Source organism: Lygodium microphyllum, chromosome 10, assembly GCF_053477565.2.
Source record: "Lygodium microphyllum isolate KBCC chromosome 10, Lygodium_microphyllum_v1.1.10, whole genome shotgun sequence".
In the NCBI taxonomy this organism is placed as follows: domain Eukaryota; kingdom Viridiplantae; phylum Streptophyta; class Polypodiopsida; order Schizaeales; family Lygodiaceae; genus Lygodium; species Lygodium microphyllum.
The window spans coordinates 84,166,450-84,193,794 of record NC_141144.1 but is presented as its reverse complement, the minus strand read 5'-3'; the positions used below and the strand labels follow the sequence as shown (position 1 = coordinate 84,193,794).

Below are 27,345 nucleotides of genomic sequence, written 5' to 3'. Positions count from 1 at the left end.
TTGGATTTGCATGTTAATCTCTAAGCCACTCAAAAAGAGCTCACATAGCACATCACCTGGCAATGCAGTAGCTCTTATTGGCCAAAGCCTCAGAATATCATCAAAGGCTCTAGCATATTCTTTAACAGAAGAATAGGACTCTTGCGTAATCTGCATCAGCTGCCCCAAAACTTAGGTCATAGGCACCTTCTTTTCATATTCATCTAAAAATCGATCACTCAACTCCTCAAAGGATTTAATAGACCCCCTTGGGAGGCTCCAATACCATTTTTCTAGCCTCTTCCTTTAGGGTACTTGAGAATACGAGCATCCGATGAATATCATTGAACCCACTTGCAAGGCAAGTTAGGCCGTATTCTCGTAAATGCACCATCGGATCCTCATTAACTAGCCCATGAAACACTAGGAGATCCCTATATGAAGGAGAGCATTTAGTCCTTTCCTTCGGGATCAGCACTGGGGCATTAAAATCCTTGTAATAATGGCCTAATCCCAGTGTCCTAGGGTCTCCAACCTCTTCCATTTCCACCTTAACTGGTGTAGGGAGGTTAATATTATCATTAATGTCCCTTTCTGCCAACTCATAAAGTGGTCTAGGGAGACCTATAGCTCTTAGTATGTCATTCCGATCCTTTCTTAGAGGATCTTCCATATCTTGCCCCTTCCTAGGGAGTTCCATGATGGCTTTATCTAGGAGCTTTTGCCCCTCATCAAAAGAAAACTTATCCTTAGTACTTAGGACCTGGGGACGGTATCTTTTAAGCAAAGGTTCTTCCTTTACATCTAGGGCTTCTAACATCCTTGTGATACTTAAAATTTTGGCATGATACCGAACTACATGGGATGTTTAAGCCATAACTGCACTCCATTATGTGTCGAGTTTTTCCCATGGCACTACGGCTTTAGCATAATCACTTGATGCCAAGACCGCCATAGCTTCCAACATACTTGTTCCATGACCTCTAGGTTGATGGATGATTATACATGATTTCTCTTGGGTAGAGACCGCACCAAGGCGAACCTCGGCCCATGCCATCACATTAGAGGATGGGGTAACCACTAACTGGTTACTCTTCTCATCACCTAAATTATCTTTTGTAGAGGACTCATACTCTACATAACTAACTAAGTAAATCAGTAAGTTTTATATAGGGAAAGCCAAGGTTTTCCATCCTTGAACAAACCCCATTTTATGGTTAGCTTAGCATACTCCTAATGAAAATTCTAAACTTAGATTCCTTTACAATCTAGATTCGAAGACCGCCACTTATAGACAGCTCTCGACAGACGTACCAATGATGGGACCTAAAATGGGCCGGCATTGGTTATGGTACTAGCCGGACCTCATGCATATGACAGAAAACCCCACCACACGGCCTCGCGGGCCAGGAGCGTCTAAAACTCACTTTGCACTAAATGCTTATGACGATTTTGCGTTTGCGTCCAATATGTAGTTCAACGTTCACATTCCCTTCTCTTGAGAGGGAGATCCCATAACATATAGACATAATGTCTCGTAATACACACATAGAGAAGCACCTCTCCGCTGACTGTCGCAGCTCCACTGCTACTCTCCAACACCTCGGGGATTAGCCTTAAGATGCGTCGCTAACACATATAACATTCGCACAAACTCCACTCTTTCATAATTCAGTGTTCCAAGAGATTTTGATTTGCCTCACAGAACTTTCCCCAATGGAAGCACCCGTCTAATCCTACAGCTTAGGTTTCCTGTCCTCTTAGCGTTGGTCAAAGTTTATCAAACAAGTACAATGTATTCCAAGAGATACCACGTGGCATGCTTGATGCAAGGTGTATGACAATTGTGGACAACCATTTTATGATAGAAAAATCAGCCATGTGAGGTGCGAAAAACAACCCTTTCATGAATTTTTAATTAAGCGTTATGTACTGTACTGCTTTAGGGACTAGCACCGGAACTTCCGTGCTACTAGTCATCTATATTTAATTATGGAACGATCCCTAAATGCTATGCACAAAGAAAAATCAAAATTTGTATCTTTTCAGCAATTAGATCGTCGCATAAACTTTCCTCCCCCCCTCACCGTTTAGATATTGCTGCGGTGCATAGATGTAAATGATTGTTTTGTATCATTTTTGTATATAAAAAATAATAAACACGTACTATAACACAAAGAACGAGACCAAACTGAGCCTTAATCCCATGCTTTAACATTTTTAAACATTCACACATGAATCTTATTTTTTCACATTTTTTGAGTGCGAAAATTTTAATTTTTTAATTTTTTTACTATTTTTAGATTTATTTTTGATAAAAAATAGATATTTTTATTTATTTATATTGACTTATTATTTTGACTGAATCTCAATATTTTCTCTGAGTTTATCCCATTTCCACCATTTTTTTTCAACTCAAAATCGAAAAAATAACTAATTTTTATAAAAAATGACATTTTATGAGTTTTAAATAATTAATGACAACTCTAAATCATTATGGGTTCTGTATTTTTGTAGTTGCAACCCTAAATCATGATGCAACCAAAGTTCAAACAAATATTTATCGCATATGAACAACATTTGGACCATATAACAACAAAAGCAATCAAACTTTTTTATAAAATTGAAACATACCACGTGCCTTACGTGTTGCGGATTTTTTAATAATTATTTTGAGCAACCCACAAACCGACCAACAACCATTCTTTAGCGTTGAATCTTTTTTCTCAGCTGCCTCTTCATCTTGAAGCAATCCGATCACAGCCGGACAAGCATTGTTCAACCACTCTCCTTGATTTCTTGCACAAGAATTGCCTCTATACAAGAGAGGGAGAAAAAGATTTAAAACCAAAATTTCATTCCCTTCATCATATTATACGTAGTTACTATCAAAATATTGCCCTCTACATGATTGAGTATCCAAGAGGCACATACATTCCAAAAAATAGAGCTTCAATTAAAAAAAATCTCCCTACATCATGACATATTTTTTCATGTTTTCTTTCTTTAGAGTTTCATTTTATTTTATTTATAAAATATCTATTTTTTTAAAAATCACTTTTACACTACTATGGAAGGACAACGTATTTGAAGGTGCAAACGGACTCCGATTCGCAATCCGATTGAACGACTAGCTCCGTAACATCAAAATCTACAAAGCTCAGCTCCGTTACTCTTCTCCACTTCTAGATCCAGTAGGCGCTTCACAACCCCGAACCTTACGGAGATTAAATGGAAGATCAAACGACCTTGGAATTGAGATCTGAGACTTTCGTTGGATTCCTGACATTGTTTTGTATCTAAAAAAACTCCACCTTGACTATCCACCACCGTTTGATTTCCCACGAAAATTAGCAATCGCACTTTAAAGACTTGCCGCTCAAAATCGTATTGATTGTTGCCGCCGCCTTCGACGATGTATATTTTTCCCTAATATTCGTAATTTTTGACTATTTATAAGCACTTCTTGATATAAAAAATCATCTATCAAAATGTATGGTAGAGTTGTGACACAAGGAAAATCTATCATCCTTATTGCTAGGACAATTGCTACCTTATATGGCATATGTCTATTGTAAAATCAAATATTGAGAAAAGAGTGGATGTACACTCCCATTGTTTAACATTATTATTGGTTGCTATATTTAATTGCCATGTAGCAAAAGTGACTAGTAAAAAATATGACACAAATAACAAAGAAATAATTTTGTTTATGAGTTCAAAAAGACAAACCTATACTTTGATCTAACTTTGAGTTATTGCCAATCCAAGACACCATAAGTGCAAATACATTCACAATATGCATTTGTTGTGGAACATGATAACATGAGAATGCACTAGAGCTCTTTGAGAGAGTAGGTAATGCATGGTGAACAATAAGTCTTGAGTTTAATTGCTACATATCTACAGTCACTTAAACAAGAGTTCAACAAAAAAGAAAGATTTGAACTCAGCTTGTGGGTTGATAACCCAAAGGCTTGCCACTAGGCGCCATAAGGATTGCATAGGATACCCAATGGTTGTATATTCTTCATGACTACCACTGCACTAGTCAAAATACTATGTTATAAATTGTTTAACATAATAGCCAGAAAGGCCTTTAAACTTTTAATAATGTGAAGAAATCAACATCAACCCAAACTTTGTAGTTCCTTGGAAATGTTAGCATTGACCGTAAGAACATGCTATTATGTGATTCATGAGCACTCATAGGTAGAGCAATCGAATTACATCAAGTTAACTAAGTTCAGTAGTACACGTGCCAAATTGCAGTTTTTTTTTCCACAATCAATAAGCATTTCAGGCTCAATTTCTATTGTTTGACCTGGAAGCATGTCATATGAACCCATCTGGAGCATATGCTCATGTGCTGTGCACCCCTTGTTAATTAACTGACCTCACACCAGATGTTTTGCCATGAGGTTTATGGTTGGCCTGATATTTCAAAGTCATTCAAGGATGCGTACCCTCTGCACTTGCCTATCATGAACAAACTCACGCTATAAACAGTTCCCTAGAGAAGATTTTGATAAGTCCGTCACTTATGGGGTGTATAACTGGGGTGCTGCACGAGGGTTTGTGGGGAAAAATGGCCTCCAGACCACTGTACATTATCAATACAAAAGTCTCCATTCGTAGTGGATAGACCTTGTCAGGTGATTGATGCAAGACCAATCTGCCCAGTTTCCTCCACCTGCGAACCCTTCACTCGGCGACCTGGTGACAGTGCAAAGTAGAAGTTAAAAAACACAATCATTAGTTCTCTTTCTGGTTCCAATCAAACATGCCAACAGCCTTGCCTACTCCCAAAGAAACATGCTCATGCAATGCAGCCTTTACATACTGTTGACATTTGTGATTGGGGTTGTAGCTTTTTCAGCCATCAAAGCCTTGAGATTGCTGCCACCAGCCTGTAACAGAAGGCTCTTGATATATTGCTTTTGGTCTTTGGGACTGGCTGTGGTGGTCAGTGCATTGTCAAATGCAGAGAGTACTTCAGCTGTTATGGAGGGTGAAGACTGTAGAACCTGCATCCAGCACACATGAGGTTATCACTATTTTCACCTGGTGCGCATATCTGTATTCTTATGGAAGTTAGAATACCTGCCGTGGAGCACCGTGCCGTGACATTAGCAAGTAAATGATTCTGAATAAATTGATGAGCTCTGCCTGTGCAGGTTGGTTTGAATCAATAGTAAGAGCTTCAATGACAGCGGTAAATAAATCTCTTGCTACAAAATCTTGCAGCTGTGTGTCATTGGTCAAAGCAGCTACTGTTACAGTAGCTCCACAAAAAACCAATGCTTTGTGTACAGCTTCTGAATCTGGCCATTTGAGAGCTTGGATGCATATTGATAAGCATGATTTAGCCACATTGTAATGTTGGATCACAAACCTGCAAAGCAAAGCTAAGTGTTTATAGGATGCATATATCAGACAATCTATCTGATATCATCAGTATTTCTTTGCAAAGTGCAGTTGAAATAATGGGAATCCAGTTAGTGCATGTTGCTGAGGGCAAATGGTTCATCACAAAGGTCTGTCTTCAATAAACAGTGCATTTCCACTCAGACTTACAGAATCGTAACACAGCTGACCTCATGATGCAGTCAGGTTTGATCAGGGAAGAAGCATCTACTCCAGAAAGCTCTGTGGAAGGAAACTGCAGTAATTGATCTCCAGAAGGCAAATTAGGATTTAATGAGGGAGATGCCATTGCTGCCAACAATGCACATGTTTCTCTTGAGAGGTCTCTAAGTAGTTTTTCTTCTATCACTTCTGCCTGCAAACCCTGTCCTTCAACCTTGCAAGCACCTTCTGAATGCTTGCCCTTCATTAGGTTCATCCAAGACAGCGATAAAGTTTGCTCGCAAAAAGCCAGGAGCCGTGGTAGCAGTTTCCCAAGCCATAACTCCCTCCGTTCTGATGGGCACGATTTAACGAGAGGAATCAGAGTAAAATGTAGCAAAGAACGGGCATGTCTAAGTTCCATTGCCTCAATGTTTTCCAGAAGGGCAATTTGCACAGCATCAGGGTCCATGTAACCAAAGAAGAGATGATCAAAGTGAGCAGCTGCCAAACCTATGATACTGTAGCTGTAAGTCATGAAACAACAACCTTGACTTAGAAACATCTTCAACCAGGCCCCATGAGTGAAGTCTCCATCACATGCATGCATAATACAAATCTCAAATTCTTATAAGAACCTGGTAACCTGCAACAATTGTTCATAATGTTGAAACCCCAGGCAAAGCTACTTCAGACTTGAATAGTATTGCTCCAATTATTATCTAAAGCTGCGTTTGTTCAAAAAAGGATTTGTCCAGTTTAAAATATACTCATGAAATGTGGAATTACCCAGTTTCAGTGGGTAGTTCAAGGCCTTGTATGGACCTTAATTGCAAAATCTACTTTTTGAGGCATGAAAGTCAGGTTTTAGATGGGAGCTTTTTCAGGTGTCCATTGAAGTGAGCAATCATGTTCAGAAAAGTGCACCTGCTAGTCTGAATTCTCACCCCATACCTAGAAAAACTAGAAACCTTGTTTTCTCTTGTGCAAATCAAATTGCAGCTGATTAATTACACAGAATCGAACAAAGTATGTGAGCTCAATAGCATGGCTGGGGTAGTAAACTCTACATCACATAAATGTAAAGCCTCTCAAGGTGGTTTGTGTGGGGATGGAGGATGGCTCCACACTCTCTTCATTTATATAGAGAAACTCTCATCACCAAGAGGAGTTTCAATTGTTGTTTCATGGTATACTTGGTGGCACTGCTAGCACCACCACAAAACATCTTTTCTCCAATGCCAGGTACGAATCCTATTATTTTAAATTCTATGCCAACTGATTATGTATTTTTGGTTGGATCAAGGGATGCGTCAAGAAGGGATTCTTCAAAACAACCTTTGGTTTTTGAGTAATAAGGAAGATAGGTATTTCTTTATGAACTCAAAACTAGGTAATAAGTTGAAAGAAGAACTTGTAAGTATTCCTTCCCTTTCTTCAAATGATTTTATTACTCATGGTCAATTTGGAGTAGGTGCATCTTCATCTAATGCATTTAATGGACAAAAGGAACCTATCATGTTTCCCATAACAACATCTATTACAAATCCATTTGTGCTGCCACCCGTCCCTTCCTCATCTTCCGCTACACTTTCCTTTCTACTTCAATTAAGCGCACCACATTATCCACCACACACCACACTGGGGAGTTTTGCACATTTAGGCACAATCTTTAGGACCTCTACATACCCGTTTCTGGGTGGTGTACCAGTGACGAAGGCTCAACCTCCCACACACACTTTCGAGTTATCCATCTCGGAATGCATCCCAAACCTACTTGATTGTAGATCGTTTGGTATTGTAGTTTGTCTCTATGGCATTACCTAGTGGACTATCGGGTCATTATGTTGTGCCCTCGCCGACATTTGGACAGGGTTATCGTGTCCCAGTGCCTCCATCTCCACCTATGGTATCATATGGACCTATGTCTATTTTGATATCCCTGTAACAATCGGCACTACTTGGATATCAGTAGCCTATTTCTACCTATCCACCTTTACCCCTTCCTACTTATCCACCACCATCACTACTCCCACCATCTTATCCTTCATCTTATCCCACTTATCCCTCTTTACAGACAATTCATGGTTCTAGCTCCTTATCCACCAACCATGCATTTAATGACAAGACTTGTTTCAACGAGTCAAACTACATCACTTGGTCAAATTTGATGAGGCATGTCTTAGACTCTTAGAACCTTTGAGATTTAGTGCAATGGTTGGAGCCCCAACTTGATCCTGCATGTGTTTCATATGAGATCGTTTGCTCATGGAAGGCTCATAACACCTCCACTATTGTCGAGCTTATGCATGGCTTATTACTTGAGTTTCGTTCTCATTCAGCACAATAGACTGACCACTATATGGCTCGAGATAGGATCCATCGCATCAATTTAAATCATGAGCTCGAAAACTTTAAAATCATAGACAAGGATGACTTAAAGTCAAGTTGGTTGAGTATAGGCATCTCCTCGTTGAGTTCTCAACCACTGGGGCTCTTCAGTCCTCTAACGATCACGTTACCCTGTTCCTTAACAAGTTGCTAAGAAAATATTTCCATTTTGTGCAATAGGTAATTTCACAACCTCACATGCCCACATTTTATGAGTCTGAGTATTAGTTGTTGTGCTATGCATGATTATTCGATCAATTTCATAACACGTCCTTGACAGAGAGCCTCTTGTTGCATCTTCTCAAAGGGGGCAAGCAAGGGCAAACAAAACTCAACTCAAAATCAAAATCAAAATCAAAACAAGGCTAGTGAATTTCAAGGAACCACTTAATCTACTCTTAAACCTGGATGGTAAAATGTACCTAAGCAGAATAGACATTGTCAACATTGTCAAAATCAAAATCAAAATCAAAACAAGGCTAGTGAATTCCAAGGAACCACTTAATCTACTCTTAAACCTGGATGGTAAAATGTACCTAAGCAGAATAGACATTGTCAACATTGTCAAAAGGTTCGCCATTATGATGATTAATGTTGTTCTAAGGCAAGAGGTACATAGCCAGAATCCAAGAATCAAACCCTTCCATCCAAGTTAGGTGGCCCCTAGCCAAGGAAGCAAGGTGGTGGCAACCCCAACAGGGGCAGTGGTGAGAACAAACCCATATTGCCATCGGTTAGCCATTGCAGTTAGAGAACTACTCAACTATAGAGGGTTTGTATGCTGCTTAGTCTGCAGAGGTCCACATCGTCTCCTTAGAGACATCGGATATGAGTCTCGTTTACATCTACGAGTTGCCTCCTAAAGAGGTGCCTACAGAGGCCCACTAGCCACAACCGAGCACCTCAGCACCTGTTTGGATTGTGGATAATGGAGCTAACCATCACATGACTCCTATAGTGGATATTTTCATTTCCTGAGTCCCTGCAACCGAGAGTGTTTATGTAGGAAACAACTCCTATGTCAAGATTCAAGCCCATGGTTACATCAGTTTTCCCACTGATCAAGGTTCAAATCTTGAATCGCTAGATGATGTCTATCATGTTTCCTACCTTGGGGTGAGCTTATTGTTTGTTCACCAGCTTTGCCAATTGGGGCAAGCAGTTTTCTTCACTGTGACCATAGTAGAGATCCTAGACTCTCAACTTGGTTTAGTAATTGCTCCAAGCAAGGCATAACCTAATGGTCTTTACCACATGACACATTTTCTTATTGAGCCGACTGCTAATGATTCGGAGTTCCATCACTTCCAAGCCTTGGTTACCATACGGGAGCCCACGGATTTTGAGTGTCTCTGGCATTTTTGATAAGGACATCTTAGCTACGACTCTCTTGATGACTTGCTGTGTCAAGGGAAGGTTGAGGGTCTTCCATACCTAAAACTATATTGAGAGGTTTGTAAAGCATGTCAGCTAGGTAAGCATCATCGTACACCCTTTTCTCAATGGCTTCTCACCCATGGTGCTGAACTTCTTAGACTCATTCATGTAGATCTTTGTGGTCCCACATCCACTATTGTCTTAAATAGCGTGATGTACTTCTTTTTGATAGTGGATAATTTCTCCACATATATGTGGATGTACTTTCTAAAGCACAAGTTAGATGCCTTCACTTATTTTAGAGCTTGGGTACTGCTGGTGCATAACCAAATTGGTCTTTGTGTGGTGATTGTCTTAAATAGCATAATGTGCTTCTTTTTGATAATGGACAATTTGTCCACATATATGTGGATGTACTTTCTAAAGCACAAGTTAGATGCCTTCACTTATTTCAGAGCTTGGGTACTGCTGGTGCATAACCAAATTGGTCTTTGTGTGGTACTATGAAAAGTGATTTTGGTGGCGAGTTTATCTCCCATAATTTTTTTGAGTTTCTACAAGAGCAAGGCATTGTACGCCAACTCACCTCTACCAACTTCACCACACAAAATGTGTAAACGTCCCGAACAACGTAGTATGCTTAACAATTATGATATTCGCTTGTTTTTGAGATTTAATATAAAAGAGAATGAGCACTTAAAGCTGAAAATGAAAAATTACTCACAAAATTACAGCCATGAAAATGTAAAAGTAATGGAGACAAGATTGAGGATTGAAGATGGGCAACCCCCCCCGAAGGAATGTATTTCTGCTCAACCCAAGTCCCTTAGGGAAGAGCTCAGTTACAATCAACTTGAGAGTGAGGAGAAGTAATTCTCACTCTCACAAGATCATGCAAAAATGTACAAACACACATGCATTATCTATTATGCAATGATAAGAACTGATTTCTTTACAGTATGAGAGAAGAAAGAGGGGAAAATCAGCCTTTCTCCATCGTTGAACAGTAGTACATGGATAGGGCTTGCTTCTTGTTGCTAAAATGGAAGAAAGAGCTTGAGAAGGAGGTGCTTTAATGAATTTACAAGCTTGCTGTCCTGTAAAACAGCAGTGATAGAAGAGGGAATATGGAGGAATTTGATAATAGAGAAGTGGGGGATGATGATGGGGATGGATGGGGCAAGTTTCTGGCTATCTGTGGGTGCTGTACATGAGTTTACAGCAAAGAAAAATGATGCTGAATGAAGAAAAACGAGCTCTTATTTATAGGAGAGGGAAGAGCTAGTACGAAAGGGGAAAGTGGAGTAGCACAAGACAAGTGTCCAGCCACATGTCATGAGATGTGACAAGTGTCTTGACACTTGTCTCTTCTCTATGGCCTTCCTTTTTGGGCTGAATACTGTCAAGAATAGAAACAACCAAATTTAGTAAGCACAGTCAAAGTATAGAACTTACTATTTTCAGAATGACATCCCTACTTTTTAGGACTAGCATTTTTAGGCTAATTCGAGGCTCCTAAAATTTAGGGACCTCCTAAAATTTAGAGATTTCCTAAAATTTAGGGACCCCCCCAATATGGGTGTCATATGAAAGCTTTTCCCGTGTACATCGCAAAAACGGTATCAGAATCTTCATGTGACTTTCCTATGCAAAGAAATGTGCTTTTCAAGCTTTCAGACCACATATGCACATTATACAAGCATTTCATGATCATGCCATCTTGTTGATTGTAACTGTCTATTCTGGTGGATCTAGCCCACACTTCAAGGCATCAATCCTTTCTGTGTGCGAGTCTAACCCTGATATGAGTGAGTTCTAGTCACAGGCGCCCAATCGGGCCATATAGGTGGAAGTGTGAACTATCTTTTCTCTAACCCACCGCGCGGGTCCACCATAACCTGTGACTACTCATCAGTGGCTAGCTCCAATGCACTTTTCTTTATATCTAATTAGTGCAAATAAAATAAGTTTAATAAATCATTATATAGACAAATTAATGAAAAAGGATACAAATTCTGTTTCTATAGAGTTGTGATAGCCCTCTGGCTTTTATTCAGCTGTCCTCAGCTGAAAAGCTTCTTGATATGGCTGAAGAATATTTGGGTAATCCTTCATGAATTTTTCATCTACCCAATGTGCATCTGTTGTGGGTAGATTCTTGAATTTTAGTAAGAATTTTCATGTCACAAGGCCACTTCTCGTGGTTCGATCCTTGTGAAACAAAATCTGTTCAGGTTCCAAGAGTTGCTCTGTTTCTTCAACTTCTGGGGGATCTTCAGTAATGGGTTCCTTTGGTTCTAGTCCTATGTAAGGTTTTAGCAAACTTACATGAAAAACATTGTGTATTTTCCAATGAGCAGGAAGCTCAAGTCGATAAGAAACTTCATTTATTTTCTCAATCACTTTGAAGGGTCCAAAGTATCTACTGGAGAGCTTTGGAAAAGATGAATTTTGACCGAAACCTTGTTTGAGCTTGCTTTTATCAAACTTTAGCAAGACATATTGACCTTTTTCAAAAGCCAAAGGTCTTCTTCGTTTATCTGCTTGCTTCTTTTGTCGCTCTTGGGCAACTTTAATAGTGGCTCGAACTTGATCCATTGCTGTTTTTAAATCTGAAGTAAACTTATCAGCAGCAAAAATCTTATCTTTAGTGCGAATAATTGGAGGAGTCGTCACTTTACCCTGTACTATTTCATTTGGAGCTTTCCCTGTGGATGTGTGCACTGTATTGTTGTAAGCAAACTCCAATAATGGAAGATATTTCTCCCATTGTGACTTATGTTCACTAACATAAGCTTTCAACATATCCAAAAGAGTGAGATTCATCACCTCTGTTTGGCCATCAGTTTGAGGATGAAAAGCTGAGGAGAACTTTAAAGTGGTTCCCAAATTCTCAAATAAAGCACGCCAAAAGTTACTTGTGAATTTGGAGTCTCTATCTGAAATGATCTCAGAAGGCATACCATGTAATCTGAAGATGTGTTGAATGAAAAGTCTTGCAGCTTGTGCGGATTTCAATATTTTATGACATGGAATAAAATGTGATTGTTTGCTGAATCTATCAATTATGACCCAAATCATATCATGACCTTGAGGTGTTCTGGGAATACCTGAGATGAAATCCATTGTGATAGATTCCCGTGGATCTTTGGGCACTGGAAGAGGTTGCAACAATCTTGGAATCTTCTGCCTATCATACTTGGATTTTTCGCATACCAGACAAGCCTCAATGAAGTTATGTGTATCTCTTCGTAATGTTGGCCAATAAAAGTAGCGCTCAATTGCACTTAGAGTGGTTGCCCTCCCTCTATGCCTTGCATAAGGGGATTCATTACTTTCTTTAAGTACCTTTTGTCGAACAGAAAGAGTGACACAAAGGCGATTGTTCATGAGAAGGTAACTGTCTTTGATGGAATAATCTGGATGAGAACCTCCTTGCTGTAAATTTGACCAAATTGCTGCAAAATCAGTATCTTCATCATAAGTATTCTTCATCATTTGGAAATCTTCATGATGAGCCACTGTAATAGTTGCAATGCCAGGCACTCTAGAAAGTGCATCAACAACTACATTTTGTTTTCCTGGAGTGTACATAATTTGAAAATGAAACATAGATAAGAAATTTTCCCATCTTGCATGTTTCTCCTGCAAATGCTTTTGAGTCTTGAAATACTTCAAGCTTTGATGATCAGTTTTAATAAGGAATTCATTGCCTAAAAGATAATGTTTCCATATCTTTAAAGCATGAACCACTGCTAAGAGCTCCTTTTCATAAATGTCATACATTTTCTCCACATTATTTAGACGGTGACTTTCAAAGGCTACGGCATGGCCTTCTTGATTTAGCACTGCACCAATACAATCACCGCAAGCATCTGCTTCCACCACAAATGGTTTTACCAGATCTGGAATGATAAGAACAGGTCCAGAAGTAAGAGCTGTTTTCAGCCTTGTGAAGGCTGCCTTCTCTTTTTCCTTCCATTGGAAAGAGATCTTCTTCTTTGTAAGGTCATGAAGTAGAGAAGCCATATGTGCAAAATGCTTGATGAAGCGGCGGTAATAAGAGCATAAGCCAAGAAACGATCGCACCTCATGTACATCATGAAGATCCTGATCTTTTCAGGATCCATTTGAATCCCTTCAGAAGAGATGACATGCCCAAGGTAATTTATTTTATGCATGAAAATTTCGCTCTTTTTACCATTTACCAAGAGTTGATTTTGTTGAAGTAATTGTAGAATGATTTCCAAGTGTTGATGATGCTCCTCTTCATTCTTGCTAAAGACAAGAATATCATCAAAGAAAGTACCGACATATTGTCGGTGCTCTCTAAAGATGCCCTCCATCATTCGATTAAAGGTGGCTGGTGCATTGGTTAATCCGAAAGGAACCACCAAGAATTCATAAAGACCATATGAAGTGCGGAAAGCAGTTTTGTGTACATCTTGTGATATTACCCTAATTTGATGATAACCACTCTTTAGATCAATGCGGCTGAAAATCTTTGATCCTCCTAGACGATCCAAAATGTCGTCAATTCTAGGAATAGCAAACCGATTCTTCACATTGATTTTGTTGAGGGCTCGATAATCAATGCACATCCTGAATGTGCCATCTTTCTTTTGAACAAGAAGAACCGGTGAACAAAATGGTGAGCTACTTGGCCTAATTAGCCCACGGTTGAGTAGATCTTTGACTTGCTTTCTGATTTCTTCTTGTCGAGGACGGCTCACACGGTATGGTGCTATATTAGGAGGATAACTGCCCGGGATAATATCAATATGATGGTCTTCCGGCCTTTCTGGGGGAAGCTGATAAGGAAGATCTTTCGAAAAACAATCTTTATACTTTTCCAAGAGCTGAAGTCGCTCTTGGTTTTCAGCATTCATATTATCTTTTACATCAGTGACATAAAGCAGACAACATTGAACACAATCCTTCATTGCTCTAGAGACTTGCATATGGCTTACCATAGGTATGGTGTCACCAGAAACTCCAGCTTGGATCTCGTACTTCTTTCCTTTGTTGGTGAGTTCTACCTTCCTTTTCTGAGAGAAGATGGTTGAATCTACTCTATGATTCCAGGGCATGCCAAGAATCACATCGCAACCATCAAGGTCTCCGATACAGAAGATATCTTCGTCACTGTAGCCTTGAATTTGAAACTTGAGCTTACCAATGTAGGGTATCACAGTCTTCACTGTGTCACCTTCATCAGTATTTTAAGCTTGGCGAACTTCTGCCGGAGTGTCCATCTCTTCATTCTTTAATCCAAGCTCTTTAGCTAATTGCAAGGAAATGATATTTTCATTCGCCCCAAGATCTATCAAGAATAGTGCTTGCTTACCTTGCAACTGTCCCCAAGCTTTTAATAATTTGCGCGTCTCTGGAGTGTGAGTTGTGTTTGCAACTACATCACTGATAGCATTGATTTTCACTGGCGACTTAGGCTTGTTGTCAGAAACCTTGCTTTGTCCCTTGTTTGGACATTGCTTTGCTATGTGGCTTGTTTGTCCACATTTAAAGCACTTCCCTTCTTTTATGAAGCGTTGCTTTTCTTCTTCGGAAAGTTGCTTTGCTTGTGGGTATAGATTGGAGCGAAATTGAGCGAAATTGAGGAGCATTAGGAGGTGCATAGGGCTTCATCTTCTTTTGATTTTATGGCTGCTTTTGCCATTGTTTTTGTCCTTCATTTGGGGCTGAATACTCCTCATCATCAGCTACTCTCTTCTTATCATTCTTTTGGAATGATTTGTTGCCATTGTGCTCCATTTCCCATGTCTCAGCATCGTCAATGAGTTCCCTGAGACTAGAACAATGATAATGATTAAGAGCAGTACGAAGTTTAAAATGGAAACCTCCTTGAAACTTCCTAAGCTTTTCCGAACTGCTGATCTTCTTGAAATGTTGGACCTTCAAAAATAGCTCCCAAAATCTCTTGGTATAGTCACCAAGTGACTCATTTTTCCTTTGCCAAAGTCGATCCCATTCCATTTTTACATCTCTTTTGAAATGAACAAGAAAAAATTGGCTTTGTATCATGCGAACAAAGGACCGCCATGATTTTGGGGCAGCATGATCATATTCCAACCCCGTCCACCAAGTATGGGCTAAGTCGGTTAAATGTAAAGCTGCAAACTTAATCTTTTCTTTTTCTTTATACTTGTCACGACCATACAAAATTTGAAATTGACGAATAAACTTCAGAAGAAGATCAGGATTTCAGGAACCATCATACATACTGAACTTGATCTTCTTTTCAAGTTGAAATAGTGACTTAGTCTTCTTCTTCTTCTTATGCCTTCGTCCATGCCCGGATCTTAAGGTTGAAGGTGATGAAGTGCTTGATGGGAATGAAGATGGAGACGAGGGTGAAGAATGTCGATGCTTTTGACGATGATGGGGTCTTCCACGAGAAGGGTGTGACTCTTCGTCACTAGAAGAGGGTCCATCAGAGTAGGCGCCAGATGACTTTGAAGAAGAGGATGAGCTTCGACGCGATCTCTTTCTTTGTCTTGAAGTAGAATGGGACTGCCTCTTAGAAGTTGTTGGACTTCTTGATCGGCTCCTTTCATTGGTATGGCTTTGTCTCCTTGAAGCAGATGGGCTTCTTTACTTGAATTCTTTGGGATTCTCAACTTTTTCTAGTTTGAGAAGTTGGTCACGAATTTGCTGATTCTCCTCTCTAAGACTTTGAATGGCTTGAAGGATAGCACTCAACTGATCCATTGAGACTCTTAAGAAAAAAATATGCTCAAGCACTCAATGCAAGGGCTGAAAACAAACAAACTTATAATTGTAAGCACTACCAGTGTTGGGGTGAGGACCGAGCCAAAGCTCTGATACCACTGTAAACGCCCCAAACAACGTAGTATGCTTAACAATTATGATATTCGCTTGTTTTTTAGATTTAATATAAAAGAGAATGAGCACTTAAAGCTGAAAATGAAAAATTACTCACAAAATTACAGCCATGAAAATTTAAAAGTAATGGAGACAAGATTGAGGGTTGAAGATGGGCAACCCCCCCCCCCGAAGGAATGTATTTCTGCTCAACCCAAGTCCCTTAGGGAAGAGCTCAGTTACAATCAAACTGAGAGTGAGGAGAAGTAATTCTCACTCTCACAAGATCATGCAAAGATGTATAAACACACATGTATTATCTATTATGCAATGATAAGAACTGATTTCTTTACAGTATGAGAGAAGAAAGAGGGAAAAATCAGCCTTTCTCCATCGTTGAACAGTAGTACATGGATAGGGCTTGCTTCTTGTTGCTAAAATGGAATAAAGAGCTTGAGAAGGAGGTGCTATAATGAATTTACAAGCTTGCTGTCCTGTAAAACAGCAGTGATAGAAGAGGGAATATGGAGGAATTTGATAATAGAGAAGTCGGGGATGATGATAGGGATGGATGGGGCCAGTTTCTGGCTATCTGTGGGTACTGTACATGAGTTTACAGCAAAGAAAATGATGCTGAATGAAGAAAAACGAGCTCTTATTTATAGGAGAGGGAAGAGCTAGTACGAAAGGGGAAAGTGGAGTAGCACAAGACAAGTGTCCAGCCACATGTCATGAGATGTGACAAGTGGTGGGACACTTGAAAACTTGTGTGACAAGTGTCTTGACACTTGTCTCTTCTCTATGGCCTTCCTTTTTGGGCTGAATACTGTCAAGAATAGAAACAACCAAATTTAGTAAGCACAGTCAGAGTATAGAACTTACTATTTTTAGAATGACATCCCTATTTTTTAGGACTAGCATTTTTAGGCTAATTCGAGGCTCCTAAAATTTAGGGACCTCCTAAAATTTAGAGATTTCCTAAAATTTAGGGACCCTCCCAATATGGATGTCATATGAAAGCTTTTTCCGTGTACATCGCAAAAACGGTATCAGAATCTTCATGTGACTTTCCTATGCAAAGAAATGTGATTTTCAAGCTTTCAACCCACACATGCACATTATACAAGCATTTCATAATCATGCCATCTTGTTGATTGTAACTGTCTGTTCTGGTGGATCTAGCCCACACTTCAAGGCATCAATCCTTTCTGTGTGCGAGTCTAACCCTGATATGAGTGAGTTCTAGTCACAGGCACCCAATCGGGCCATATAGGTGGAAGTGTGAACTATCTTTTCTCTAACCCACCGCGTGGGTCCACCATAACCTGTGACCACTCATCAGTGGCCAGCTCCAATGCACTTTTCCTTATATCTAATTAGTGCAAAGAAAATAAATTTAATAAATCATTATATAGACAAATTAATAAAAAAGGATACAAATTCTGTTTCTATAGAGTTGTGACAAAATGGAGTCGTAAAGCATAGAAATCCAACAATCATGAATATGGCACGCTCTATGCCGTTCCTAGCATAGCTCGTTGAGCACCTTTGGATTGAGGTTGCTAACACAAAGACTCCACACAAGGCATTTTTTGGGCTCTCGGCTTGTTATTTCTCTCTTCAAAGTTTTCGGTAGCCGTGCTTATACGCACACTCCTGATGACAAGATAGGAAAGCTCACCCCTTGAGTAGATCTCTTGATCTTTATGGGCTATTCTTCCAAAGCAAAAGCCTATTGTTTGTTCGATCCTCACACGAACAAGGTGATCATTCGGAGGGATGTTGTCTTTGATGAGAGGGACAAAGTGCAATCCTTAGCACTGGACTCTTTATCCTCGCCTCCGCTCACATCATTTGAGATCGTACCTACTGAACCGAGTCTATTGCTTGCTCTTGACCTTGATGTAGATACTTCAACTCCCAAGCCTCCTTAGCGAGATCCATTATCTCATTGGGACCAACAAACCATGCGGGATTTAGGGATTCTTCCACCGAATTCCACTCCAAGCAGCCCCTCCCACTGAAGATGTCTTACTACAGAGACCACTTCATGTAGACTACCATGGATGGCTTCATTGAGAGACTTGGATACCTAGATGTATACATGCCATATGAGAGGTGGGTAGCCATTGACCAACTTAGGGTATCCTTTCACTAGCTCAAGATCGAGACCAAGAGAGCAGCCCACATCCCTAGAGTTGAGCGGATTTGCAAATTATGCTAAGAGGAGGTAGAGAGCAAGGACTCAGGAGCAACACATCTGTAGATGCAGTGCCTATCGCATAGTCCAAGCTAGATAACCCACACTATTCGGAGACACCTCCCTCAGACTAGTTATGGAGTCCCTACCTTAGTGCCGCTTGGGCCAGTTCCTAGTTGAGATTCAAAGGCTCCGCACATCACTACTATAGGCTAGCACTACATAGAGAGAGGGGCGTCAGCTTACTAATTTTTTTGAGACAGTGACCACCTACATGTCACCCACATAGAGAGGGGTGAGAGTCCAGAGAGCTAAGGAGACGAGTAACATGCTGCCCATGGATACAAGGGTACCAGACACATATACTGCATCAGAGAGCAATGAAGGAGACCAGCGACATGAGTAGCTAGTTAAAGAGTTGAGGACCTAGCCCAGATGCTACCCTCGTACTATTTCATTTGGGATGTATAACATACTCTACCCAATCATTGATCCTGATTGGGTGGAACTAGATATACGAGTATCATTCAACCACACAGCTAGACATGTACTATCTCATCTTCCCATTATACCCCTATACGAGCACTAATTGGTCATGTATACCGCCTTGGCTTCTTTTACAATATATCACTTCCAGTACATCGCATTTTGATGTCCACTGACGATCGACATTGTACATGATTTTGTCTCATAGGCCGATTTTGACCTGAAAAGATATTAATATATCTTTGTTCTCTCTCTCTCTCTCTCTCTCTCTCTCTCTCTCTCTCTCTCTCTCTCTCTCTCTCTCTCTCTCTCTCATGCTCATGTTTAGATTGACCTTTGACATATTATACCAACATCTTATAATGATAGGTTGATCTTACAACTTACTTTTATTTTTCTTTTAATTTCTGGTTGATTATGCTTATTTGGCACCCCAACTATGGTACTAGTATGGCACCTTTGAGCAATAAGACCACCTATGATGTAAGGTCCCGACAGGAGTAATCACATAACCCCTTTAACAATTGGTCTTTGATAAATGTGGTAAAGCGATTACTCCATGGGACCGCACATACCCGCATTGTAGCACAATTGACATGGATCAACCCTCAACTTCTAAAGTGCATAGCCATGCGATGAATGCTCATTGGCAAACTTTTGGATGAGGATGTTCTTGCAGTTCTAGAAAATAGAACCGCAGAGAGGCAGTTACAAACTCAACCCTGATTTATTTTCTATCCTTCATGAAACCTCGCTACATGGAAAGTACAGGGTATTTGTCCTCACAGTAAGCAACATGTTATGTGGCAGACTTTGCATTCTAATGGTCGGGATGTTTTGTGTGTGATGGAGCATAAGAGTTACAAAAAGAAGCGGGGAGAATCCTGCATTGCCATGGCTTCAAGCTTTTCTATGCTGGTGTTCCTGCAAGGACCCATTCAGGTGTGTTGCTAATTGTCCACAATAAAATTCAGCCAATTTTGGTTAAGCAAATTTTTATTTTTATTTTGGGAATGCACAAACAAACATACTTAATCACAGTTGTTGCTCTAAAGTAAACACCCATGTTTGTGGATAGACATCAGATCAGGAAGATATTGGATCAATTTGCAATGGCGCATGTGCTCAAGGTGGTGAATTTGGGATGCATGTGCTGAGGCCATGCAACCATGGAAATGCATGTTGATGCTCCTTAGAATGCATTGAGACAATTTTGTTGCATGAGAAGTTTGCCAACAGTGGGGCCTGGGCAGAGGCATCAAGGGCAAAGCTGAACTGCAATAGAGGAGCATCGATGGGAGATTAAGAGGCAAAATAGGGACTGATTTGTTGCTGTAGTAACTTAAGTTTGTCAGCCACAGACCCTAATCAACTGAGCGTTCAGTTTTGTACTCTGATTTGAAGAGCTCCTCATTGATTGAAAGGAACATCGCAAGGGATTCCAAGGTTTAGGGCATCAGGTCTTTAGAGTGAGACAGCTTTCTAGCTATTACCATCTTTGAGTTGGGTGATTTCTCACTACGTCTGACCAAAGGTTTCCACCAGAAACAAGACCAGATAATTGGTATAAAGCAAATTGCCCAGTGCTTGCAAATTTTTCCAGACTTGTATCATTTCAAATACACCGTATATCCTGGATAGATTGTACTTGAATGGCTAAAAAATTTTGGGATAATGATATGGGGTGGCATGCTGCCTCATCGCATGCAAGTAATGGTAGGGGAAAACATGAGCGAATTGGGGAGTTGAGGCTGCTAATAGCCAACAAGCCTCATGTACAACATACAGTGATTAGGTAGGGATAGCAGTGCATGCAAGCAGAAGATTGGCAGCACAAAGACGGAGAGGAAAGGGGAGGGCCAGCAGGCTTGTGAGCATGTGGGAGCAAGGAGACCAGTTAGTGGAGGGTTGGAGCAACAGTCAGCTCAGCAAGTCCAATTTGCTAGAAGAGCCTGCCTAAGAATAACTTTTCCTTACAAACTATACACAATGAACCTTGTATGGGGCCACGAAGGCATGAGACTACATGCTCATCATTTCAAATGATATTCTCACAAGCATCTTCACTGGAAGGTCCCACAAGCACTTGGGTCACAGACGACATGACTGTACACTAGGAAGAGTTATTACACATTTTTCTGCTGGGTAGGCGGCCTATGCATAAATGCAAAATTGCTAGTTCCGGTGCAGTGGCTACAGTATTGTAACCCATTTCAAGAACATGGAGTTCATGTAGTTTGAGTGGGGGTTTAAACCCTTGCCTAACTGGAGACTTTTTGAGATACGAAAATGTAAGTTTTAAGAGGGATCCTTCAACCAATGTATGTTCAGCTTAGATCATCTAGCAAAGACTTACACTGCTAAAAATCTCAACTGACCAATAAATCAATTAAATCCATATGGGGCATGCTTGACTTTAAACTCACTTCCTTTCAAAGTTACCAATTGCATGGAGTGCAAATTAGCCATGAAACCACTCTCTCTCCATATGTAATGATGTTCTAATATTGCACATATTTTCATTCCATCTTGCTATCCTGCTGTCATTGGTATCCTGAACATAACTCTACATAGAAGTGACAGACAGGAGTTTAGCCCTATTTAATCAGACTACTGAAAAATTGCTAGTTGTGGTGCACCATGTCTAGGTTCTGTTGAGTTGCCATGATCCCCAAAGCAGTTTGTCAAATCTGTGATTGTTAATGTTCAGCAGGCTAGGTCATGCTCAGCATCTTCACTTCAACTTCAGATTTATGTCTCATCTATTCAGATTTTTTAATTGAATCCAAATATCAGGCAAAAGTCCTGCTGACAATGTCAAGGAACATTGCTGCAAACTTTCATGATTTAAGAATTCCCAAATTTTCAGCCTAACATGAGGTGCTCCAAAAGCCTCAAATTTACCAGCCATGGAACATTTCCTATAAACGTTTTTCCACATAGAAAATATGGTAGCATTCAGTGACAAAGTAATATGCTGTGGAAACTTGAATGGGAGACAACCACCCTTTTGAGACAGGAAATGAACACGGCAGGAGACAGCTTGTTCAAACATTTCTTCAATCCATGGCTAAAACTGTCTAACACATTTTTCAATTCAGAATTTGAAGAAAAAAGGATCGAAGCAGAGTTTACAGATGAGAGATTGGGAATCCCCAAACTCAAGGAATTCAAACTTCCCTGGCCCATCATTACAGACTAGGATTCTTTTCACCAATCTGTATCACAGGTTGGAAATATGCACCTCCATTATAGCATTTGATTTTCCGAGTCTTGCAACTTAGAGATTATTTTAAGCCCTGTATCTTAATTGTCATAAAGAAAGTTGTCTTTTCCTACTTTTATGAAATTTCAGAACCAAAACCATCAAAAACTGCACAGCAAGATGGGACTACTAGCTTAGCTCACCCACTATCTCGAACTCCTTTCAACCAGTTGCGAAGCTCAGTTTCTTTTCCATCTATTTCAGCACCTGTCTGAATATCAGAATCTGCAGATGGCCAAATAGTTCCTCTTGAAGGCTTTGACCCTGTTTCCCCTAGAATAGATGACTGCTCAGAAGAACTCATCAATAAAGCATGCTGCACTGAGGTGGGTAGTAAGCATCTGAAAGATGGATTCCAAAAAGCATGTATACACCGCAACAGCTGCAAAACAGAGCAACTTTGTAGTAAGGATATAGCAAGCTGCACCTTACACTACTACAATTGTAAAAGGTAAAACAGTAAAGTAATAAACCTTTAAAACTGATGGAATGATCCACATCAAATGGCTGTTCATGGGATGATTAAAGGAAGCCTGCCCTTCTGAAGGCGATCCTTCACTAACTATTCTACCATGCTGGTAATCACACCTTTTTAAGACTCGCTCAATAAAAGTGATCGAATGGAACATAGACCAAAGCTCTTCATTCTGGGAATTATCATCTGTTTTTCTGACCATTAAGCTCATAAGATCCTCAGGTCGGAGTAAGTACCGTTCTTGCCAATTATTTTGGATCCAACTCTCCTGCAAAGGTCTTAGAAAGCAGTCCAACACTTTGGCTTCACAATCTTGCCTGCAGTTGAAGATAAAGAACAGAAAGAGATTTGAATTGAAAAATAAAAACTACAGGCTTAGGCACTTTTCAAGAGTTTTGAGAGGGAAAATAATCTTTAAAACAGAGTTGCAAGAGTTGTTTGCCACCAGCATCAATATAGACAGTCTTTCAGTTTCAAGTGAATGTCAAATGCATATCTGACACTTTTCACATGGAAACAAAAAAAGAGAGACAACTAACACAAAAGCACTCCATCAAAAGGATTGAGATATTATTACCCTGCAGCTGACCCTGCTATCAAGAAACCCTCTGCAATTAAATTGTGCTCACCTCGCTGAAATAGACCCTGCTCTTGAAGAGCAGATATGGTTTTCCAAATGGCCTACAAAACAAAATTAGAGCTGGCCTTATAGCTGTCATGATATGCTATGTGCATCAAAATTATACATAAGCATATAGACCTTAGATAATCAAAGAATTTGACTAACAAGTAAAAAAGTTGGTTAGCATACATTACCATTTGAGTTAATACATCACCAAAAATATCAGATGTGTGCCATTTATGCTAAACATATGCATAATAATATTGTAGCTACATAACTAAATGCATTTTTCAGGATTAAAGAACATGTCGTAAGGAATTGCTCCTCTGACCATGGTTGTAATGCACCCTAACACCTCATCCACCAGCACAGCCACGCTTGTATTAGGCCAGTAACACATGGAAGGGCGAGCACACTTCACCAGCCAACATGCAATTTTCAAATCACAGACTGTCCCATCAAGGTCAGTGAAAGCTTTCATAAGGACTTTCATGTCCTACCTTCCCACCAGGAGCCACAAGTTATAGTTACAATGCTTGCAAAAGCCTTCTGTTGAGTTTCAATCTCTAGATTGCAGCTCTAGAGAAAGAATAAGGAGGGACAGAGGATCTTAACTAAATAGCTACAAAAAGCCAAACCGCCATACAAGATCTGAAAAGATAATTTGACTCATGGAATACATCGTTATTATAGCTGCTAGAAGAATGATAACAGTGTCAAATAAAGTAAACCGAAATACTAGCCCATGCAGGCAAGATAATTAATATCAAAAGTGGCTGTGCTGAGGCTGGGGTTGAATCACGCAGCTCAAACACTCTTTTCTCTCTCCTCTTTCTTGTTTAAGTGCAAAAATTTAGATTTACAAATCAGACTAATTCAGTCTTATGTATCACCAGTATCAGAGCCTAAACTGAACGGGGAACTAAAGATAAGTCATTATTATTTGCTTAAAAGATTTCATAAAGTAATAACTGCAGCAAATGTGCACCAATCTCTAAAACAGTGAGCAACTGATGGAAATGACAACTCAACAGCATTAAATGCTGCACCTGCTTCCAAAATTGCCACATGGACACTATTAAAAGCCTCATGACTGCATCTGCTACAAAAATATCTATCCCAGCCATCAGTACAAACAGTCACAACAGAATCTATTGCTGCAAACAACCACAAAGTTACAGAAAACAGCCATGACTGTGCAGAAAATTCCCACATGGCAATGCAGGGAGGAAGTACTAATGTTGTGCTTGCATCTATGATTGAGAATTCACTACTATCACATAGGCGTAACGTGTCCACTTCATTATCCCACCCTCTCATTTGGACCGAGTTAGTGAGAATGCATGAATCAACAGCAGGGCATAGTGCTATAGTCATGATTGATGATTCAATCAAACATAATTTTATTAATCTTTCCCTTGTTAAGAAACTTAAGCTTCCCCAACTATCCAATCAACACCAATATATCATTGAAACGATGAAAGCACCTGATAGTAAGATATGGGACACAACATTGTTCAGTTTGGGAATTGAGATCCAAGGGTATAAAGGAAAGCTTGATCTCCAAATAATGAATACAAATAGGGAAAATATAGCTCTAGGCAAAGAATTGATTTGGAGCCTAGAACTATCTTTTTTAAAAAATATATCATCATAATTCTTTGGAATTTCAAAAAAGACAATAGAACTTTTGTTATTTAAGCTGAACATGATGTCATGAACGCTTCTCTGATTTGTTCACTTGAACTACAACAATTGATTTAACAGAAGTATTGTGACATATACTTGTTCGGCCTTTGCCAACGGATTACATTTTTCTAATTTGTAGTGAGACCAAAAATGTTCTTTTGATAAGTGATAATGGAAATGCATATTTATCAAGGGAATTTAGAGAAATGTTTCCTGAGAATTGCTAAGAGCCCATTCACTTTTGCCCAAGCATCTAGGTGTGAATTCTATTTGCAATCCTATATAGGTCACCGTAACGAATGCTTCATATTGAGATGCTTTTGGGAGAGGCTAGGTCAACCCCCGAACCCGTCATGCTCGGCACCGTCAAGTCGCCTGCTCCCCCCGCTTCGTCAGATCGTTCGCGCCCCGTCACTCTGTCTGATCGCTCCCTCCCACCCCGTCTGATTGCGCCCTCCAGCTCATTGGCCGTCTCCCTCGTCTGTCCGCCCCGCCTGACCACTTCCCCCCCACCTGACCACTCCCCCCCCCGCCTGACCGCCCAGTCGCGACCGTTTTCTTCCTTGGTACTGTCCTCCCCGCGTCTTTTGCGGATGCAGTGACATCGGCAAGAGTCCCCAAGGTACAAGTGGCTGTGAAAGAGGTCAAGAATATCCCATAGTTCCTAGAGATTGAGGCAGGAGGACACTCCTTTAGGCAGTAGGTCATTGTGACTGGGCAACCAGGGCAGTGGTTGCGCTGCCACGACTTTGGGCATCAAGCAGCAGTTTGTTCGCGTTTTGGAGCCAAGGCGGCTCTCCCAGCGGCTCTCCAAGGCAGCTCTCCTGACGGCTTCACACGGGTCTAGAGACAACAGAGAGGGCGACAGCAAGGGGGGCACAGTCAGCCCCTCAGACCCAGCCTCGTCAGCAAGGAGTAGAAGGGGGGAGCCACGCCCCCTCGGCAAAGCACTCCACAGCCCCCCCTTGCCCGTCCCACCTGGCAGGACCGCAGCCCCCCACATCCACCACCCACGTCACAGACTACTTTGCCTGAGTTTCCACAACCCCCACACCCCCCCCCCACTGACCATGGCCCACAACCCCCCCTTTTGAGGGCCACCAATCCCCCCCCAACCCACCATGCATCTCTTTCCATCCCACCATCCCTTGATCCTCATCCCCCCCACCATCCGCACCCGATTCAAGTGGTCCCTCCTAGCCTCACCCCCCATCCTCCCACAGGAGGCGATGAGCTACACACACCAACTCCCTCCTCGCACCAGTAGTCCTCCCCCTCCCATACAGCACGGAGAGTTTTCACTACCTCTAGAGGTGGGGATCTTCGTGGTTCGTAAGTCAAGGAGGGGCAAGGCCCATCTACTAGCACCACCGGATGGACCAAACTACGCCTTTTTTCTTCAATCCTCTCACTCAGGGGAGTGGACGACTACACAAATAGAGGAGTTGAAGAGTCAGGTGGGTGGCGGATCACATCTCCCAGTGGATGGGAGATGAAGGATTAGCACTGTTTGAACAGCAGTGGCCTAGGTGCATGATGGACATTAACGGGTGGGCTGGTGCTGATGTCCCACACTTGAGCATTATCTTTCGAGTCCCTCCACAATGGAGAGCTCCGGGGGACGTGATCCAATGGCCCCCACCCCTATGGTCCGACCGAGGGCCACCATGGGGGACTGGAGTTCGCCATCCAAACCAGTGACAAAGTGTACTTGCATGTCTCACAATTTCTCCTTCTCATCAGTAGCCTCCACACCAAACAAATGCCTGTTCGGTCAATCACACGTTCCCCCATGAGCTTACACCTAGCATCTTGGAATGTGAATAGCCTCCATACAGTGGGGCACGTGGCTCCAGGTAGTTGATTGTTTGGGAGGAGCTGCAACTCGCCCTGGCCAGACGGATCAACATCTTACTTCTACAGGAGCACAAGCTGACCCCCACCCAAGCCCGGTGGGTAGGGAACGTGCTTCCAGGCAGTCCGCACACTTACTGAGAGCACACCGTAGGTGCCCACAGCAGGAGTGGAGGTGTTTGCACCTCTATTGGCCCGAGTCTCACTGCCTGTGTACGAGACCACGGGACGATAATGGCGGGGAGGGATTTATGGGTCAGATTGGATTGGATAATGGGCACTCGTGCCTTGGAGTCCTCAATGTCTATGCCCCTACGGAGGTTAGGGCACGCAGCAAGTTCTGGGTGGAGATCGCGGATGGACTCCCAAAGGTGGACTCCTGGACCGTTGGAGGAGACTTCAACAATCTCAAGGCTCTGGAGGACCAATAGGGCACAGGCAAAAACTACCAAGGCATGGCTGGGGAGGAACGAGAGGCATGAAAGGTCTTCTAGATGGCAGTTGGAGCACACGATGCCTAGAGAGACCTTGCCTTCCACAGGAGGGAGAGGTCATTGGACTTCACCTGGGGATACAGGCGACTATGTGGAGCCCTG

The 27,345-nt window shown here is 41.2% G+C and overlaps 1 protein-coding gene across 5 annotated transcripts in view; it reads right to left on the bottom strand.

Annotated features, from left to right (window-relative positions):
- Positions 1 to 3,915: 3,915 nt before the first annotated feature.
- The window catches only part of LOC148030229 (ARM repeat superfamily protein), a 123,551-nt gene continuing 100,121 nt past the window's right edge, over positions 3,916 to 27,345 (bottom strand). For 2 of the 5 annotated variants that reach the window (XM_087686497.1, XM_087686498.1), the window contains 7 exons: positions 23,162 to 23,265; positions 22,583 to 22,901; positions 22,253 to 22,491; positions 5,577 to 6,074; positions 5,083 to 5,374; positions 4,823 to 5,006; positions 3,920 to 4,695 (listed from right to left, as the gene is read on the bottom strand). In XM_087686497.1, the coding sequence (XP_087542623.1) occupies positions 4,631 to 4,695; positions 4,823 to 5,006; positions 5,083 to 5,374; positions 5,577 to 6,074; positions 22,253 to 22,491; positions 22,583 to 22,901; positions 23,162 to 23,265 (1,701 nt within the window). In that variant the 3' untranslated portion in view covers positions 3,920 to 4,630. Of the gene's footprint in view, positions 4,696 to 4,822; positions 5,007 to 5,082; positions 5,375 to 5,556; positions 6,075 to 22,252; positions 22,492 to 22,582; positions 22,902 to 23,161; positions 23,266 to 27,345 lie in introns of those variants that run through there. The other 3 variants (XM_087686496.1, XM_087686500.1, XM_087686499.1) reach the window with 3 other exon arrangements.